The sequence below is a fragment of the Pan paniscus genome, chromosome 2, assembly GCF_029289425.2.
Source record: "Pan paniscus chromosome 2, NHGRI_mPanPan1-v2.0_pri, whole genome shotgun sequence".
NCBI classification, from domain to species: Eukaryota; Metazoa; Chordata; class Mammalia; order Primates; family Hominidae; genus Pan; species Pan paniscus.
Genome location: NC_085926.1, coordinates 25,460,394 through 25,481,212, shown reverse-complemented (window position 1 = coordinate 25,481,212; position 20,819 = coordinate 25,460,394). Strand labels below are relative to the sequence as shown.

The window sequence follows — 20,819 nt, the reverse complement described above, 5'->3', positions numbered from 1 at the left end:
AACTCTTTTTATGTTCCCTGTACCTAAAATGACCAGATTTTGGAGACTGGGAGAGGAATAGTTTAAGAATTTTCAGTCCAGAGCTGAAATCAGAAGGTCCCTACTGAACTGTTGAGATAGGATGGTAAGGCATGTAACTACTGAGTAGCTTCTATGAACTGGATAGAAATGAAGGCTGCAGTTACAAATTGCACATATATTTGGCGTGGAACTAAACTCTTATAACCAGTGTTTGAATTAGAATAGAAAATTTTAAGAGTGAATATGGCAAGGGTTGGCAAAACTTTTTCTTTAAAGGGCCAGATAGTAAATATTTTAGGTTTTGTGGGCAGTATGGCCTCTGTGACAACTACTCAACTCTGTTGTTTAGCAAGGAGGCAGCAGCAGACAATACATAAGTGAATGCATGTGGCTGTTCCAGTAAAATTTTATTGATAAAAACAGGCAGCAGGCCAGATTTGGCTCACAGGCTGACCCCTGATTATGGTCTTTTACACTGAGGTGAATATGGATGTTATCTTCAGATATCAAGATTTCTAAATGTTTAGGAATGGATTTGATCCTTTTGGGGGAAACAAAGAAGTAAATGCAAAAACAGTATTGGCCTCAATTTTTCTCAACCATTTCTATCTAAAGCATTGTCAATGCCCAACATTACTTAGTGTTAGAAAATCAGGAAAACTGAAGTTTTATCTCAGAATAATCTGAGTTAATTCACTTTTTAAAAATAGCTTTTCTTTTTTTTAATCACACAAACAAATGTGCACTAAAATGATACATGATAAAAATACAGATAAGCTCAAAAAACGTGGCAATAACTTTTGACATTTTGGGTTTTATCTTTCAAATCTTATGTGTTGTTACAAATATGAGATCAAACTGTACATAATTTTGTTTTATACTTTCTAACTTAATAAATTTTTTATTAAATTAAAAAGAAATGGAACATCATTAGTCATCAGGAAAATGCACATTAAAACCACAATGAGCTACCACTTCAGACCCAGGAGGATCTCTGAAATTAAAAGACTGAAATATCAAGGTATGGCAAGGATGTAGAACAACTGGAATTCCCATACACTGCTGATGGAGGGTAAAATGGCAGGTAGAATAACCACTTGGAAAACGAACTGCTTTTAATAAAATTAAACACATGTGTCCCTGTGACTGAGTAATTTCACTCTTAGGTCTATACCCAGGAGAAATAAGTGGCCATGCCTCCCACAAAGCATGTACAGGATATTCAAGGCAATGTTATTCATAATAGCTTCTAACCAGAAACAACCCAAATGTCCATCAACATGAGAAAAGCCTATCTATAAAATAGAATGCTACTCAGTAACAGAAGGAGCAAACAACAAATATATGCACCAACATGGGAAAATCCTACAGACGTAATGATGAATGAAAGAAGCTAGACACAAAAGAGCATACACTGTGACTCTGTGTAGGTGAAGTTCAACAAGCAAAGCTAACCTATGGTGACAGACATTGGAAGAGTTTACCTTAATTATAACCACCACCCAAATCAAGATACAAAATGTTCCAACCCCAGAAAGCTCCCCCATGCTTCCTTCTAATATCTTAGGAGGTGGTTTGAAGGATGCATATATTTATCAAAACTTACTAAACAGTACACTTAAAAGTCTGTGCCATTAAGATATGTAAGTTATACCTTAATAAAGAGAAAAATGTTCTAAAATAAAAAGTTGATTTCTACTTTGAAAGGGAAAATCAAACAGAAATAGACAATACCCATAAAGGCATTATTTGAAGGAGAACTATTTTAAAGCATAGAATTTGAAATGGAATGAAGAGGAGAGTCAACTCTTGTTTTGAGGAAGCCATCTCTATTGTACTCTCTCAATTTCATGCCCATCGTTATTTCTTTTGGGTCTAAGGTCATAAGGATTGCCTTGCTTTTCCACGCCTTTTTATTTCAATTTGGAAAACAGATGAGATTGAATAACTACCTGGAGGGATGTCCTGAGGAAGAGCAACGAAAAATGTCAAGGACATCCTAAATGACGTCTCCCAGTACTCACTTTATAAAGACCTGTGGGAAACATTCATCTCAAACATCGGTACCTAGAAAATCTGTGATTCTTCTGAACAACAAGGCTATTTTCCTCTTGTGGACACCGAGAGTCTTGTCACTGAACTTGTCCCCTTTTAGCTCTGACTACCAGAAACAATTTTTACCAAATAAGAGCCCTCATCTAGCACATACACAACTTAGTATACGAATCTGACTCCAAGGTTTACTTTTATATTCTCCCTTACATCAACATCAATTAACCTAACATTTTAAAATCATCGGTTTTTTAAAATTAAGATACAATTCAAATGCTATAAATTTGCCCTTTTAAAATGTGTTATTCAGTGATGTTTAAGATATTCACAAATTTCACAAATTGTGAAACAGTCAACACCATCTAAGTCCAGAATATTTCCATTAGCAGCCCTCCCCATTCACCACTGCTTGACAACTTCTAGCAACTCTGAAGTTACTTTGTGTTTCTATGGATTTGCCCTTTCTGGACATTTTGTATGGATGATCTCATAGAATATGGGGCCTTTTGTGTCTGGCTTCTTTCACTTAGCGTAATATTTTCAAAGGTCATCCATGTCGTACCATATATCAATATTTCATTCCTTTTTATGGATGAAAAATATTCTGTTGTAAGGATATATCATATTTTATTTGTCTATTCATCAATTAATGCATATTTGGGTGTTTCAGCTTTTTGTTATTATGAATAATGCTTCTATGAGCATTTCTGTCAACTTTCTGTGTAGATACATGTTTTTATTTCTCTTGAGTATATACTTAGGAGTAAAATGAATGGGTCCCATAATAACTCTCTGTTTAAGTTCTTGAGGAACTGCCAAACTGTTTCCCATAGTGGCAATGTACCATTTATGATCCCACTAGCAGTGTGCGAGTGTCCAAATTTCTGTACATCTTCCTAACATTTGTTATTGCTCGTCTTTCTTATTACAGCCCTCTTAATGGGTGTGAAGCAGCATCTCATCATGGTTTTGACCTGCATTTCCATGATGACTAAAGATGTTGAACATCTTTTCATGTATTTATTAGTTATTTGTATATTTTCTTTGGTGGAATGTCTACTCAAATCCATTGCCCATTTTAAAATTGAGCTATTTATCTTTTTACTGTTGAGTTGTCATTTTTTTCACATTACTTTTGTAAGCCTCATTGTATTCATTGAAGAGAGCAACACGAGATAAATATATTTCTATAAAGAGGGTGAGGGTTTCCTAATATTTGCTCTTGCAGAGATAACCAATCCCATTAGTTTTGATATTTTAGAACTGACATTACATATTTTAAATCAACTTGTTAAAATACCATCTCATGAAATCACAAGTTGTATGTCTTTATGTCTAAATTTCGAATGCTGGATTAATTGCTCGTACTCTGCAAACTGGCATTAGGGAAGAATTTGTCATTTTTACTGCTTTCTTTTCTGCCATCAGTATATATTAAACACTTTTTAAAAATAAAAATAAAAGGGACGAGGAAGCTGGACACAGTGGCTCACACCTGTAATCTCAACACTTTGGGAGGGTGAGGTGTGTGGATCACTTGAGGCCAGGTGTTTGAGATCAGCCTGGCCAACAAGGCAAATCCCTATTTCTGCTAAAAATACAAAAATTAGTTGGGTGTGGAGGTGTATGCTTATAATCCCAGCTACTTGGGTGGGTGAGGCACGAGAATCACTTGAACCCAGGAGGCAGAGATTGCAGTGAGCCAAGATTGCATCACTGCACTCCAGCCTGGACGACAGAGTGTGACCCTGTCTCAAAAAAAAAAAAAAAAAAAAGACAAGGAAATAAAGATGAACCTTTGATAAATCTAGAACTCACAAATAAATTACTCTGATGGCTTTTCTTAACTAGGTTGCCTATTGTACCAGCCAAAACTTTTTGTTAACTTCCCTAAGCCAGTCTCAATTTGATTATTCATTTGAAGTCCCAGTTCCCTTTAATGAATGAATCAAAATATAAAGCACCTTGCTTTTTTTAATTATGGAAAAAAGAATAATTAGCTAATTATTAAACTGGAATCCACATAAGTTCATAAATCACATCTTGAACACTATATTTCTAAAAGGAACATACTGCCACTACTGATAATTTAACACTTAGCAATAACAATTCTTACATTATCTTTTTTTAGCTGTTTATTATCTGATGGGTAAAATAATTTTTCAAATATAACAAGTTGTAAAGAAATCCCTGGCCTGTTAATTTGGAGTGCATAGCCCTAAAAGAAAAAGCTAGTTAGGTGGGTTGATGCAATTTGGGGTATTAGATAACCATAGTCAGGGAACTAGGAGTAGATCATGGCCCATAGTGCATTTCTGGTGCTCCTTACACATTCAAAGCTGAAGTGAAAAGGGTCTCAAACCAGAGGAAAAGGCAAAATGCCAAGATGTTAAAACACTGCCTGAAGAAATTTTAAGGTATTAACAGGAAGGAAGATTCTTCTAATGAGAGGTATTACTCTTCTTGATGATAACACACTTTCTCTATGCACAGGAAGAAATGGCCGTTCCACTACTCCATATTTTAATCTTTTTCTTTTTCACCGAGGTATAAAATACACACATAGTTTTGCACGTACATATCAGATTAAAGTTTAGAATGTCCAGCACCCCACAGGGATTCCATGTGGCTCTTTTGAGTCAATACCTCCTTTCTGAGGGTAACCACCATTCTTCTCATTATCATATAGACAAGTTTTGCTCATTTTAAATCTTTAAACAAATGGAATAATATAGACTGTTTCTTGTCTCTTGTTCTAAGTTCTTTCACTCAATGTCATCTGAGTTCATCCATGCTGTTAGTTCTTTATTACTAAGCATATTCCATGATTTGAATATGTCACAATTTATTTACACATTCTACTGTTGACAGACATATGGGTTTGTTCCCCCTCCCCCCCAGGATTGGACTATTATCAATAAATCTGCTGTGAACATTCTTGTATGTGTCTTTGGGTGGGTCCATATTCTCATTTCTGTTGAGTATGTTCCCAGGAATATAACCACTCAGTCATATTGGTATGTTTAGCTTTAGGAGATACTGCCAAAGAGTTTTCCAAACTTTGGCTTGATTTATACTTCCACAAGCCACACATGAGAGTTCCAGTTGCTTCACATTTCACAAACATTTGCTATTGTCAGTCCTTTTAGTGTCAGCCATTCTGGTGGAGTAAAGCACCACACTTCAATCTGATGGATGCAATTCTATTTTTAAGGAATACAATGCCACACAGAAGGCACTATTTGTAAAAACAAAATGGGGCTTTGCACTCCATAGACCTGGACACTGTTATTATCCTTAGGAATGTGGGGAAGGCCATCTCCAAGAGTTTGCTCAGCCCCAAGAGACAGGAGGAAGCCCTGATGCCTTTCTTCCTGAAATAACTCACTCACTGCATCCATTAGAGTAGGGTGGGAGTACATTCTGAGACTGCATATTTTCAGATTTCTGAGAGCTGAAAGTCCAAGGACATAATATCCAAGTTTCCATTCAGTTTAAAACTACTCAAACATTGTGTCTGGACACTTTCAGGACATAAAGTGGGACTCCTTCACTTATTACCTTTCACTTGATTCTCTTCCTGTCCTCCTTAAATCTCTTGAGTCCACAGAGTTTACTAGAAGCAACTTTTATCTTTCCCTTTGGAAGGGCCATATCATGACTGGCTCCTAAATGGGTCCATTTTCAAACACTAGTGAAGTTCCTCAGTTTTATTTTAAGATTTAAACAATGTTGCTAAACCAAAATATTGTTTAGAAGTCAGACCAACTGACGTTATAATCCCCTTCCCCCCAAAAAACAAGCAAAGAAAAATGGAGGAGTTGCATTTTCCAATATCAATAAAATATTTGTGTCCTAAAATCATTTTGAAAATGAAAGGAGCAGATTTTTTTTTTTAATCATGGAGGTATTTTACGCTTGGTAAAATGAAGTGTCGGAACAATCAAGTGTGTATTTTGGACAAAAACTTTCCTTCTCCTGAGAAAACAGGGTGTTTGCTTTGCTTGGTCCCAGTACTAAAAGATGCCTGTCTTCATTAATCTAATTCATCAGATAATTGCTCAACTCTTTGTTTTCCAGCTGTAAAGGGAGAAGGATGAAAGAAATAACCTAACCATGATAGTTAATATTTTGTGATAGCAGAGGGAGAAGAGATAGAGTTTAAGTCCTTGATACCACTCCAGGAGGAGCAAATTCCAGACTGTACTCTATGCAAGGATTTACTGAGCGATTTAGGTAGCCACTCTCCTGAGAATTGCTGTCACTGGGAGAAGGTACTTAAAGGGCCATGTTCATTGCTCCAGAACACAGGGACTGCAGGAGAATTTCAGGTTGCTATTTTTAGGGAGACATTTGTTTCCAAACAAAGGGCTCTCTGCCAGCTATTTTAGAAGCACTTGCATATTTATTCAGCCAACTCTCTTTGCTGGGGATTGTCTTTGGGCACTAAGGTTTTATCAATGTCTATTTAAAGCAGAATAAAAAATAGCTCAAGATGAAAACATACAATATTTCCAGTTTAGAATGTAAGGCGCTTCCTTTTTTCTTACAGGGTTGAAACCAGATATCTGGTTTCTCCCTCTCTCCCTTCCTCTCCCCCTTTCTGAAATTGCCACCTGTCTTACAATCTGAGTGTGTCTTGGTTTAATAGGCACCGTTTTCCCTTTTAGTGGTATACAAAATAATAGTGCACCTTAAGAAATGATCGATTTGATGAAATGTGTGTGTGTGTGTGTGTGTGTGTAGTTTTGAGAGAAAGTAAATCTCTGTTAGGACCTATTTACAAGCTTCATCTGTTTACATCCACCATGGAAAAAACAGCATTGGGATGTCATGTCATGAAAGGGGTAACATGCTATCACTCATATGGTGCAAAGTGGGAGAGGAGGCAGAATGGGAAAGGTAAAAATGGGCTCATGATATCAATAAGACCTAATGTTTTCTTGGGCTTGTATTTCACTTTAAGTTCACGTGTTCAAATCTCTTAACTCTTGGAAGATCAGACAGAAGTTCCTGATTCAGAATCCCCAGTCCTTAGGTACCCTTTTCTTTATTTTCTTCATTTCTTTCCTTTCTTTCCTTCTTTCTCTCTCCCTCTCTGTCTCTTTCTTTCTTCTTTGAGATGGAGTCTCCGTCTGTTGTCCAGGCTGGAGTGCAGTGGCGCGATCTCAGCTCACTGCAACCTCCGCCTCCCAGGTCCAAGCGATTCTCCTGCCTTAGCCTCCTGAGTAGCTGGGATTACAGGTGCATGCCACCACATCTGGCTATTCTTTTTTTTTTTTTTTTTTTTTAGTGAAGACAGGGTTTTACCGTGTTAGCTGGGATGGTCTCAATCTCCCGACCTCGTGATCCACCTCCCAAAGTGCTGGGATTACAGGCATGAGCCATCGCACCCAGCCGTACCCTTTGCTTTCAATTCATTCCAGAAATATCTATTAAGTACAAGGCACTAGGCTCACAATTAAAGATATAAATAAAAACCAAACTCCATACTTGTTCTTGAAGCACCCCCAGCCAGTGAGGGACCTTCTGTGTGATGAGTTTTCCCTCTCTCAACACCTATACACACACACAGACACCAAAAGCTCCTGGACCACCCAAAAAACAGTTTGACTCTGAAAGTCATCTCAATAGAGGTGCCACTAACACTTCATAGCATGGAGAGGCAAGAGTGACCCACACACACTCCTTGCTGTTAGAAAAGTGTGTCGCGTGTATGTGCGCATGCCTGCTCATTTAGGAAGAAGGTGGCTTCAAGGAGGAGTAGGGAGGGAAAGGCATTGCAGGCAGAGAGAACAGCAGGCACAGCCTAAGGATGCTGTGTCACATGAGAGGACACCGAGTGGTTAGTGATGGCTAGTGTGTGGCACATTTGGGGGCACATGACAAGAGATCAGTGTTGGACAGGCTGGGGCAGCTGTGCAGGGCTCTCTGCCCATGCTAACACATTTGGACATTTGGAGTTGATTGTGTAAGCGATGAAGTGCCATGAATTCCAACATCAGATCACCTGGCTCAGAGCTGAAACTGCTCCTGGCCCCATCTACCCATCACCTTGCTTTGTGGGGATAGATTTGAGTCCCAAGGACATGTACTTCTTGTTTTGAGTAAAGGGACCACTGGGTTGGAAGGAGCATTAGCTGTCCTGTACAATCACTAAGGACCGCTGATGAATGAATACACCAATCTTTAGAGACCAGGATGGCTCAGTATCATAACAGATACCGGAACAGTAACAGGAGCTAACGCTTAGCTAAGTACTGTTTTTAGCCCCTGCCATATATTAATTCATTTCCTTCTCACAATAGCCACATGAAGTAGGTACTATTACTCTCTTCATGTTACAGACAAGCAACTTGGTGTACACAGATGTTAAGTGACCTGCCCAAGATCACACAGAGCTAAGTAAGTGGTGGGCTGGGGTATGAATCTGACTGCCCCTTAAGTCCAGGCTTTAAGCAGCATACTGCATCCCTCCATCAGTTCCCCCGGATGCTTAAAATCCACTGTGACAGATCCACCCATTTATTGACCCTTTGTTTTATCAGGAAAGGTCTAAACCTTGAGGATGCAAAAAAGCAAGACCCCCCTTCCCATCCTCAAGTTGTGCACAGAGTTCAGCATGTGAGGAAGGGTTAGCGGCAGGCAGTAATGCAGGGGCATGTCAGTGGGATCTGACCAGCAACTGAGGCACTACAGAGACTCTGAGAGGGCTCAGGCCACAACTGCAGACCCTGCTTCTATTCCTAAGATACAAGAACATATAAAACCAGTGTTTCTCAAACTTCAGTCCTTTGAAGTACTGCCTTCACAATTTTGCACATATTCACAGGCTGCTATACACTTACGATTTCTGTCTCAATTGATTTTTTTCTTAAATAAAATGTAGAGGAAATATTTGTATTACTACTATAAAGGGGAAAGGGGTGTCATTTGCCATAAATAGAAAGGTAGGGTAAAAAATAAACAGGGTTGGCTGGGCGCGGTGGCTCACACCTGTAATCCCAGCACTTTGGGAGGCTGAGGTGGGCAGATCACGAGGTCAGGAGATTGAGACCATCCTGGCTAACACGGTGAAACCTGTCTCTACTAAAAATACAAAAAATTAGCCAAGCGTGGTGGCGGGCGCCTGTAGTCCCAGCTACTTGGGAGGCTGAGGCAGGAGAATGGCGTGAACCCAGGAGGCGGAGCTTGCAGTGAACCGAGATCGTGCCACTGCACTCCAGCCTGGGCAACAGAGCAAGACTCCATCTCAAAAAAAACAAACCAAAACAAAAAACAAAAAATAAACAGGGTTTTCAGGTCAAGTGCCCGTGTTTGTAAAGTTTTATTGGAACAAAGCCATGCTCAATTGTGAAGCTCTGAAGCTGCAATAGTAGAGTTGAGTAGTTGCAAAAAAACACCAAATGGACTGCAGATGCTAAAATATTTACTGCCTGGCCTTTTAAGAACATTTGCAGACATCTGAAATAAATACATTTCAGTCCTACCTAGGTATTGTTGCCATCTGTTAAAAAGACAGATTAGCAGAGATTCAAGAAATATTAATTAAGGCTGTATTGGCATCAAACTGAGATTTTTCTCATTGGTAATAAAAAGACAATAAATATTGAAAAGGAAAATCTTTATCATTAAATGAGTTAATACTGTCTTATGCCAAGTTCAATATTCCCTAAAATTATATTTCATATCACAGTGTGCAGTTTACACTTAGGGAAATACCGCATTAAACTAGTATACACGTTAAATCAAACCACATAATTATAGATTTTTTTTTGAGACAGGGTCTTGCTGTGTTGCCCAGGCTGGAGTGCAGTGGCTCGATCTTGGCCCACTGCAGCCTCTGCCTCCTGGATTCATGTAATTCTTGTGCCTCAGCCTCCAGAGTAGCTGGGATTACAGAGGCTCACCACCATGCCCGGCTAATTTTTTTGTATTTTTAGTAGAGACAGGGTTTCACTGTGTTGCCCAGGCTGGTCTCAAACTCCTGACCTCAAGTGATCTACCCACCTCAGCCTCCCAAAGTGCTGGGATTACAGGTGTGGGCCACTGTGCCCGGCCTGTAATTATAGAATATTTGATTTGGGAGCGAATACAGGTGAAGATACTGAAAACCGTGTAGCTTTAAATGTTTGCAAGAACTTCATTGTTTAGAGAAGCAAAGGGTAGTTGAAAGGATGCTGGGAATTAGAATTAAGACCCATGGGTGTATACCAGCTGTGTGACCTCAGGCAGGTCTCTTACCCTCTCTCAATCTCAGGAAACTGAATCAGAATATGATTCCTGTCCTATCTGCTGCATGGGATAACCTGAAGTCTTGGGGCTGTTGCCATTAGTAAAGCCCCTCATGACCATGAACTACCACAGCACCACTGATGTCCTCCCCAGCTTTCCTCTCAGGTGGCTAACAGCAAAAGCAGTCTTGCTGAGGAGGCCACAGGGTGGACAGGAGTTGGTTGGGAGAAGGGACATGACGGATCTGGAGGAAGGCAGGCCACAGAATCTCAAATAAGGCAGAGGAGAGATGGAAGGTGCCAGATGAGCAAAGAAAGGCAGCTGCTGGGAGAACGGGGAAGGGGAAGGGCAACTTTGTCTCTGTGGTGATTTAGCTTGGGCTCAGCACTGCTGGAAGACCCTGATGGCCTCACCTTGAGCTGACTGAGGAAGGAAGGGGGCCAGGCGTCCTTTCTAACACCCCAGTTCAGTTTTCTCCATGGAGTTGGGTTCCAGGATACCAGGATACTCTCCCATTCTCTGATTACACATGTCTCGGCATCTCTGGGCAAATGAGCCATCTGGCTCCCGGTTTAAGTAGGCAAGAAAGGTGGATATTTATTTTAGAAACCATTCTTGCAAACTTTATTTTTAAGGCTGTGACATAATATTTGGAGCTGCACTTCTAAGCTGTGGTGTTCTAAACAATTCAAAATGAATAGAGTCTCTACTTTTAACTTTTCTCCTGAAGTATAATCAAGGCTGTAGCTATAATAAAACACAGCTGTGGCAGCAGCAACAGCGGCAACCAAACTGTGTCACCAAAAGAAGCAGTAGCAGAGAACCACTCTCATTCGGCACTTACTATGTGCCAAGCACGGTGCTAAATGCATTACCCCATGAGTCCAATCCACAAAACAATCCTGCAACATTTCTGTGATAATCTCCACGCAATGGGTTAGTTCATTTCACGTGAAGCAAAATTTTGCCATGTGCCCAAGTTGAGATAGCTAGAGGCGAGGGCTGCATTTGAACTCAGCTCAGGCTAACTTCAAAGCCCTTTGTTCTTTCCCCTGTGCTGTTCTATTGTGTAATGGAAATTTCTCATTTTTCTAAGGTGAGAATGTACTGAGTGTCCCCTCTCCAGGAGACAGGCAGTGGGGAGAAATATATTAGTAAAGCTGAAGGAATTTTAATACTTCCTTTTCAGTCTGAGTGTTAATGGGCTTTGAGTCCCACAGTGGCACTGACATCACCGGGCTGCTGGTACCCAAACATAATTTGTTGTTTTTTTTTTTAAATCTCCTAAACAGATGTAGGCAAATATTCATATTTGGCAAGTAGAAAGGGGCAGCAGATTTTTATTTTCCAGTTTCTAGAACATTTTTAGGTATAAAAGTAGGAAGTTTCCAGCCTTTCACTTACTTCTGGGGGGCTCTTCAGGGATTTGTGTGCCACAGAGCAAGAAGAGAAGGTGGGGGTTAATGGTAGTCTCTGGTGAACAGAACAAAATGATCACAGTGAACCCTGGAAGCAAAGTAACAGGCTGGGATCTAACACGGGAACAAATGAAGAAATAAACTAAAATTAGAAAGACATTAAGTGCCCTGATGATGATTTTTATGTAATTTCCCAACTACACAGTGCAACCTACAATATGAATTTCCCTGTTATTAAGCCAGTAAAATCCAGCAGTAGAACCAATGAGCACATCAATATAATTTGTGCACAAGCAAAGGTAATTCTAACTGAGGTTAAGTGCCTTTAGTCCAAAAGGTTTGTTTTAATCTAAGTTTAACAGTAAAGGGGAAATGAGAGAAACACAGAGCAACAAAATCCTCCCACAGAAGTATCTAAGTGTCCATACAAAGCACATTCATTCCATCCAATCGACCCATGGGGACGTTCATGTCTAAAGTATAAATTGGAATTTAGAGACTTTATGAAAAGCTGTTTTTAAGCTCAATATGCCCCAAATGAGAAGGTGTCAACGAGTGCTTAGGGACTTTTAAATTCAGAGATTATTCAATTGCTCTATTCTACAAATACACTTATGAAACTGTCATAGGAAAAAAATGCTGTGAAATAAACATTAAAAAGCATTCTCAAACAAAATCAAAGACATGTTTTGCCCATCACTCAAGGGCATGGGCACATAAACATAACCTCAAAGAGCAATACAAAGAGGCTCCCTGTGTGAATTCACGGCCAGTGGTTTTCAGAAAGAAAGGAGCTGGAATGAGGGGGTGGCAGCAACAGTACCTTCCATGGTGTTTTTGTTACAGACACAGGGTGGGGGCACCCAGTCTTGGAGGAGGCCAGTGACCCATGGGAACCTAGCCTAACCTCAGGGGCATCCAGGGTATACTACTGTCCCTTCCTCACAGCACCCGAGTCATAATTCTGGCCTACTTCTTGTCTTCCATTTTCCTTTTGGCCTCCTGACCCCAGTGTCTCCCCTATTCCTGGACCCCCTTCTTTGATAGCTAAGGTTTGGCAAAAGTAAGGTCCAAACCCCAACACATGTCCATCTTTGCTTCTCCCTCTTAACTGGGCTTCTGCCATGCACAACTACCCAAGACACCTGCTCAGCTCAGCCTTTTTCACTGGCCAAAGCCCTAGAAGATCTAATGTCTTCTGGGGGAGGGAACTGGGAAGAGGAAGCAGCTTATGGAAACACTGCTGTCTAAACAGGATTAAAAGCATCAATTCTCATGTCATGCCGGGGCTGTTAGTCAATACCAATGTTTCTCTCATCCAGGTAGAAAACACAGCCTCAAAGAAGTTGAATAACTTGTTCTGGGCCCCTAGCAGATAAACGAATGACTGTGATTTGAATACACACCTAGAATTGTTTTGCCTCTGACAACTTTTCAGAAAGTAAAGCCAGGGAGAAGATGGGTTTGCCTTTAAAACTGGTCACATTTAACCACTTGATCAACCTAACTTCACTGAGCAAAGCTTCATGCTATATTCAGGGGCTACAAGGTGAGAAAGACATGATGCATGCCTTTTAAGAGTTTATAATCCAGCCAGGGAGACTCACTGGTGTGCGAAGAATCATACTATCTTTATAATATAATAAGTTTGCGGTTCATGGAGCTTTGTGCGAAGCACTGTGAGAAAACGGGGTTGGGGAGGGAAGAATGAATAATTCTGCTTAGAGTGTGGAATGAGGCTTAGGGGAGGCTTCAAAGAGGAAATGACATTTCATCAGGCTCCTGGGGTTCAATTGATGGAGAAGGAGGTGAATCCTCAGAAAAATGGAGACATACGGCTCATAAGTCAGCACGGTGTAGTGTGGCTAGAAGCTGGGTGTGTCTACTGGTAGGAGAGAAGCATGGGATGGGATCACAGAGCAGCCCTAAGTGGCATCCTTGGCCACTGGATGAGCCACTTAAAGCAGACATTGGCGAACCATGGCCTGTGGGCCAAACCTAGCCCTTCATCTGCTTTTGTAAATAAAGATTTACTGGAACATAACCACACTTGTTTGTTTATATTTTCCATGGCTACTTTTGCGCTATAATGGCAGAGTTAAGTAATGAAGACAGGGGCAAATATTTTCTTTTTTTTTTGAGACAGGGTCTTGCTCTGTTGCCCAGGCTGGAGTGAAGTGGCATGAAAATGGCTCACTGCAGCCTCAACCTCCCGGGCTCAAGTGATCCTCCTTCCTCAGCCTCCTGATTAGCTGAGCAGCTGGGACCACAGGTCCACACCATCACTCTCAGCTAATTTTTTAAAAAATTTTGTAGAGTTGGGGTCTTGCCACGTTGCCCAGGCTGGTCTCAAACTACTGGGCTCAAGAGATCCTCCCATCTCCTTCTCACAAATTGCTGGGATTGCAAGTGTGAGCTACTGCACAGGGCCTCAAAAATATTTTCTAAAATTTCTAACATCTTTTAAAAAAGTGCTGTTTTTTTTGTTTTTTTTTGTTTTTTTTGAGATGGAGTCTCACCCTGTTGCCCAGGCTGGAGTGCAATGGTGCGATCTCGGCTCATTGCAACCTCCGCCTCCCAAGTTCAAGCGATTCTCCTGCCTTGGCCTCCTGAGTAGCTGGGATTATAGGTGCACACTACCATATGCCTGAAGAGCTGGTTCTTTTAAAAAATGGTTTGCTGACCTTTGGCTTAAAGATCTGAACTATTCATTTGAATTTCTGTAACTGACTTAAATGCATATGATCAGGCTTTCTAGGGCTTTACTCCCATGGTTTCTAAACAGTATCATCTTAAATCTTCTTTCCCATCATGGACCATTAGCTATTATCTATACCATAAGCTTGTCTGGACATTTCTTTCATAATCCAAATGTTATGCCTTCATTTATTGTTTCTCTTTTTCATTAATTGTTTTTATTTCAGGGCTTTGCCACATGCTTTCCTCTTCTGACATCATTACAAACCTCCCACGCCACCAGCAGAAGTTCATCATTCGAGTCAGTTTGCTTCCTTTGCCTCCTTCTCCAATTCTTCATAAATTATTGTACCACCTCTTTAGAATGCTGCTAAAAATTGAGTTTTTTTTCACTTGCCATTACCATGTTCAAATTCTATGCTTTGACAGATAGCTATTTCTCTGCAAAAAAGGCTTCCCTAGTCCTATAAGCCCTTGGAAAATACAAGGTATACCCAGCAGCATTTACAAAACAGAAAAAAAAAAATGAAGAAATAAGCATACTGTTCTGGTAGGCCACGTTAAAGGATTTCTTTTACTTGTAAATGCCCTTACACATGTAAAATCAAATTTGATCTATAAAAATTAAATTTGCACATGATTTTCTAGGGGATACATCTCTAATATAGAGCAAGGAGTATGGTTATTGTTTTATTAACCACTGGCAATAAAATAGAGTGGAAAAAGGAACTCGGAGTTTTAAACGCTGCTTCCTATGGCACGCAGTATATATTTCAGTTTGAATATAGACTTTCTCATCAAACTGCCTGGTTCCAAATCTCAGCACTGCCCCTTACTAACTGTGTTACCTTGAGTAAATTAATGTCTCTGTGTCTCAGCTTCCACATCTGCCAAAAAAACGGTGGGACCTGGGAAGGAGGAATTGTAACTAATCTATCTCGTAGGGTTGTTATGAGGATCAGTGGGATAAAGCATCAAAAGTGGTTAATGCAGGCCAGGCGCGGCGGCTCACGCCTGTAATCCCAGCACTCTGGGAGGCTGAAGTGGGTGGGTCACCTGAGGTCAGGAGTTCAAGACCAGCCTGGCCAACATGATGAACAGCCTGGCCAACTTGATGAAACGCCATCGCTACTAAAGATACAAAAATTAGCTGGGCGTGGTGGCAGGCGCCTATAATGCCAGCTACTTGGGAGGCTTAGGCAGGAGTATCGCTTGAACCCAGGAGGTGGAGGTTGCAGGGAGCTGAGATCACGCCACTGCACTCCAGCCTGGGTGACAAAAAAAAAAAGTGGTTAATGTAATACTTGGCACATAGAAAATACCCTGTCCAGTTAGCTATTACTATAATGATTCTTAAATTTTCTCAGTTTTATCCTTCTTTTTTTCTCCCACAGCATAAAGAAGAGTGCCTTGGGAACAGCACTGTGGGACCTGACAAATCATGGTGGACATGAGGTCATTTTTGCCTCCTGTCTTTCTGATTCCCCTCTGAGGAACATTTTCTTCCACACTCCCCACCCACATGGTTTGGGTGAAGTCAACCTCAATCCTGGGCTGTAGATATTGACACATGATCCAGACCTGGCTAATCACAATATTCTATCCCCCGCCCAAAGCAATGCCCTGCCCAAAGCAATGCGTTCATAGAAGGGCACATGACCCAAGTTAGGCCAATGAGAATCTGTCCCTAGGCTTTGATGGAACAATCGGGATCTAATAGTCTGTCTTTTTGCTGGGTCAATAGATTAACAGTCTGGAGCTGTTGGTGCCCTTCTTTGTTAGACATGGGGAAAATCTTCCTGAGAATGAAGCCAGCACAGCAAAAATCAGCTGTGAGAGACAAAGAGAAACAATGCCCCCAAAACAAACATGTGCCTTTGGATCCAGCATATTACTCTGGACTTTTCAGTGACATGCGTAGAGTTGTGTAGCTTAAGCCAGTTTGAGCTGGGTTTTCTGTCATTCTCATCTAAAGGATTCTGACACGTACAGATGAACTGACATGTCCTATGGCTAGAATGGAATGTGAATCTTGCTAATCTTGCTATTGCAGAGAAGGCATGGGGAGGAGAGGTGGCCGACTTCACTGTAGTCTTGGTTATGTCTTCAGCCAGTTGGGACTGCTGGGAAAACCGTGTCATCTTTCTGAGTCCTAGTGTACTTCTATGTCAAATGAGAGAGGTGAGTGAAAATCAATCTCTAAGATCCCTTTTCACTTCTAACATTCTATGAGTATCTATTATTCTTGGTTTCATTTCAGTTGCGTATACTGTGGTATAATTGGTTACTGATTCTCATATTTGCCTGCTTCCTTCTGTTTCAACTTTAAAAATATCCAATTAGACTCTCAATCTCTATATTCCAAGTGTTTATTTCTTTCCCTTCAATTTCCTTCTAACAAAAATATATTTATTTTTGTGTACTTGGACATAATGATCCCATTTTCTTCCCATTTCTATATTTTTAAATCTAATTAAGGTGATAAGCTCCTTGAGGGCTGATGCTAGAGTTTTCCTGTGGGTGTAAACATTATTTTTTTTAATTGCCAACCAAGCTGCCAGTTTTTACAGAGCAGCAGGATATGGGTTTTAAGTAATGTAAGCAGGAAATGGGTCTCCAGCCCACACAAAATAATGCAAAAGTACTGATTTTCCCTGAGTCCACATCTGGCTTACTCATTTATAATTTCAGCCTGAACTGAAATTCTCCCACAGAAATGCTGTGTGCCATCCATGTCTACAGAACATCAGACCAAAACTAGAGCAGTAGGTGATCATCCCGTGAATCTCACACATAGGAACAATCTGGCTATTTCAGGTTATCCTGCTTTTCTCTTCAGTGGTAGGATTTAGAGCCGGAGCCAATTGAATGTTAGCTTCCTATCTTCAAATGTATGGATTTTGAGTAACTCAATGGCTCTAAAATTTGGAGAGAGGGAAAGGAACTGGATGAAATGTGGCCAAGTGACCCATGATCTGCAGATGGAATTGCCCAGAGGAAAAAGAGCTTCCCAGAAGGAATGGCACATGCAGGATGCTTTCCTGTCTGATGACCCAGTCCATTCTCATTCATGAGGACTCTAAATATTAACAAGACACTCATTCCAAAAGCTGTAATGGGTTCTTCTTGGCAGATATAACAAAACGACCTGGAGGCAGTGGTTTCATAGGGTTGGCTGGTTCAGTAATTCAATGGTGCTATTAAGGGCTTGATTTCTGTCTTTCCACTTTTCCATCTACAGTGCATGCTTTGTCCTACAGCTGACTTCCCTGGGGATTGGAGGATGGCCACCAGGGGTACTTGTGGCTACCTGTTTCCTTGTTCACATGGATGGAGGGAAGGGTACTCCTGTCCTGATATTCTACACATGAGTCTTGAATTCCCTCTCATTGAACCAGCCTAGGTTACATGTTCACGCATGCGGCTGGAACATAAAATATACTGATTGGCTTTAATTGACTGAGTGGATCCCAGCCGTGAAGCTTTCTCTGAAACATTGAAACCTAAGGGGTATAAAAGAAAACTAAAATCTGAGTACAGTTAGGAAAGGTGAAGGGGCAGGAGTACAGTCAGGAAAGATATCTGGGTGGGTGGGCTACCAACAAACATCTGCTACAATCCCTGAGCAATAGCTCCCAGCAGAGGGCAAGATTCCCAGCTGAGCACCCTCAGAGTAATGCCTCTGGTTGGCTACAGGGGCTTTACCTCTTCAATCAGTTTTCACCCAAGGGTCACGTTTCCCAGTTCCAAAATCTAAGAGCCCTTGATTCATAATGTAATTCCTCCAACTCCATTAGAGGATCATGATTGGGGTGCCTGGCTCTTTGTCCTGTGCTCCTGGAGGGCAGCAGCCATGTCTCAGGTATCTCTAGGGTCCCCACGCAGCACCCAGCCCACTGCTCACATGTGCACAGCACGCCATCACCAAAATCCCCCCATGATGGAGTGACAGAAAGAGCAGCAGCCCCACAAGAGCATCACTGGGCACAGAGCCCCATGACCTCCCTATGCCTGCTTGAGCCAAGCCATCCACCTAATACTTTCTTATTCCCTACATTTGTACACATCAAATAGAGAAAAAGCAAAATTTGTTGCAGTGTACATATACTCTTTTTATACTAAAGCCTGTATATTTCAAATCCCCATCATCAGATATTTATGGACCAGTAGCCAATTTTTAATGTATTTTAAAAATATCTTTTGCATTAATAAAGGGCAAAATTAATAAAGCCATGTTTGGAAAAGATGGCTTGGAGAAGAAAAACTAAATCAAGTTTGGAAAAATGCCAGTGTCCCAGATTCTGAAATGTTTCTTCCACAAGTTATACAATCCTTCCCTCCTAAAAAAGGGCAAATTATGACTACTGTTAACATTCATGCCTATCATTTTATCTTATCCTCATCGATACAGGCGAAGATCCTTATACCCATTGTCAAGATAGGGGAAATGGAGTCACCATGTGACTGTGTAATATGCTTGAGTTACTGCTAATGGCTCTGGGATCCACAGTGAGTTAGCCACTGCTTTGGAATACAAATGTGACATCCACGACGCCTAACTCCTGCCTTTCCACCAACTGTCACTCAAGTTTCATCTCAAAATCTCCGTATCAATCCCCATTTTCATGTCATCTCTATTCACACCTACCCTTGGCAAGATTTCGTTAGTGTCACGTGTGAATTCCACATGACTGTGGAAGGTGAGCAAATCACAGAGATAAGGAAAACAGGGAAAAAGTTTTTTGAGACTCCACTTACATTCTTTGGACATTCCCACTTCAAAGCACTTCTGGAGTCGACAGTATTGGCATCGATTCCTGGTGACTTTATTAATAACACAGTTCTTATCTCGGTGACAAGTGTAAATCATATTCTTCTGAATACTTCTGCGGAAAAAGCCCTGCAAGCAAGCAAGAAGATGAAAAAACTCAGTAAAGCAAATGAGCTTCATCAGAAATCAAAGTCAACCTTATCAATGCATTAATTGCTCTTTTTGAGTAACGAAGTGATGGCAGCAGAAAAGTTAACTTACATAAACCTTAAAATCCTTGTGAGATATCAATAGTTTCTTCCTTTGTTGCAAACCCAAAAGCCCCTTTTAATAAAAACTAGACATGACCATTATTATCTTGCTAAAGGAAAGTTAATTCCAAGCTGATTTACTTGGAAAACACCAGAGTTGGGTTCCCTCCAAACAGGCTTAGCTTCATAACTGGCTCTCTTGCTGACGAGAACAATTTCAGATGAGCGCACTACCAAGAAAACCAATATATGAGGATTTTTACCCAATAAAAGAAATTACTGGCTGGGTGCAGTGGCTCACTCCCGTAATCCCAGCACTTTGGGAGGCTGAGGCAGGAGGATCATTTGAGGTAAGGAGTTTGAGACCAGCCTGGCTAACATGGTGAAACCCTGTCTCTACTAAAAAATACAAAAATTAGCAGGCACAGTTGTGCGTGCCTGTAATCCCAGCCCTTGGGAGGCTGAGGCAGGAGAATTGCGTGAACCTGGGAGGCAGAGGTTGCAGTGAGCTGAGATTGTGCCACCGCACTCCAGTCTGGGTGACAGAGTGAGACTCTGTCTCAACAACAACAAAACCAAAAAAAAAAAACAAGAAAAGAAAGAAAAAGAAATTATTTGCCTAATGCAAGAGTTAGTTTTTTCAAAGGAGTCTTCTCTGAGTTCTTTTACGTAGCTCCTCTCACAACATTTAAAATACAATTTAAAAAAATTATCCAAAATTGGAAACAAGAAATAAAAATGAGTGTCTGCCCATTTAATGGCATGTTGGAGCTATGTCGTCCAACATGGTAGCTATTAGTCACATGAGGCTACTTAAATCAAAATTAATGAAAAGTAAATAAAATTAAGAATTCAGTTCTTTAGTTACATTAGCTACATTTCAAATGCTGAATAGCCACATCTGGCCCATAGCTACCATATTAAACACCACATATATAAAATATTTTCATCATTGCAGAAAGCGCTATCGGGTAGTAATGTATTACAGCACTGACTGACAAGCCCATCGAAGTGTCATCTAACACTCACAGGAAATACAACTTTGTTTGACTTACTATTTACTATTGATTGGACCCAGATTCTATACAGACTGTAGAAAATTGGTAAATTACACATAATTTTTGTCTAGTGTAGGTGCAAAACATTTCTGACCAGATGAACAATAACCCCAAATATTATTGTTTTATTGCCCTGTAGGAAATGAACCATTCTGTACCTAGCTTTGCAATCTTATTCTGGTATTCTCTTTTCCTTCCCTCCTTTCTCTCTTGTTTTCTATCTACCTGAATATCTTTCTCATATCCTCCTTTAAACCAGCTTTGTCATCCTACTATTCCCTTCATCAATGAGTTAAATAAATTTTTGGCATGTGTT

At 40.6% G+C, this 20,819-nt stretch overlaps 1 protein-coding gene across 4 annotated transcripts in view; it reads right to left on the bottom strand.

Moving 5' to 3' along the window:
• RARB (retinoic acid receptor beta) overlaps positions 1 to 20,819 on the bottom strand; it is a 769,998-nt gene that overhangs the window by 77,330 nt on the left and 671,849 nt on the right. For all 4 annotated transcript variants that reach the window (XM_034955988.2, XM_034955989.3, XM_003826156.7 and 1 more), the window contains one exon: positions 19,182 to 19,323. In XM_034955988.2, coding sequence (XP_034811879.1) covers positions 19,182 to 19,323 — 142 coding nt within the window. The remainder of the gene's footprint in view (positions 1 to 19,181; positions 19,324 to 20,819) is intronic.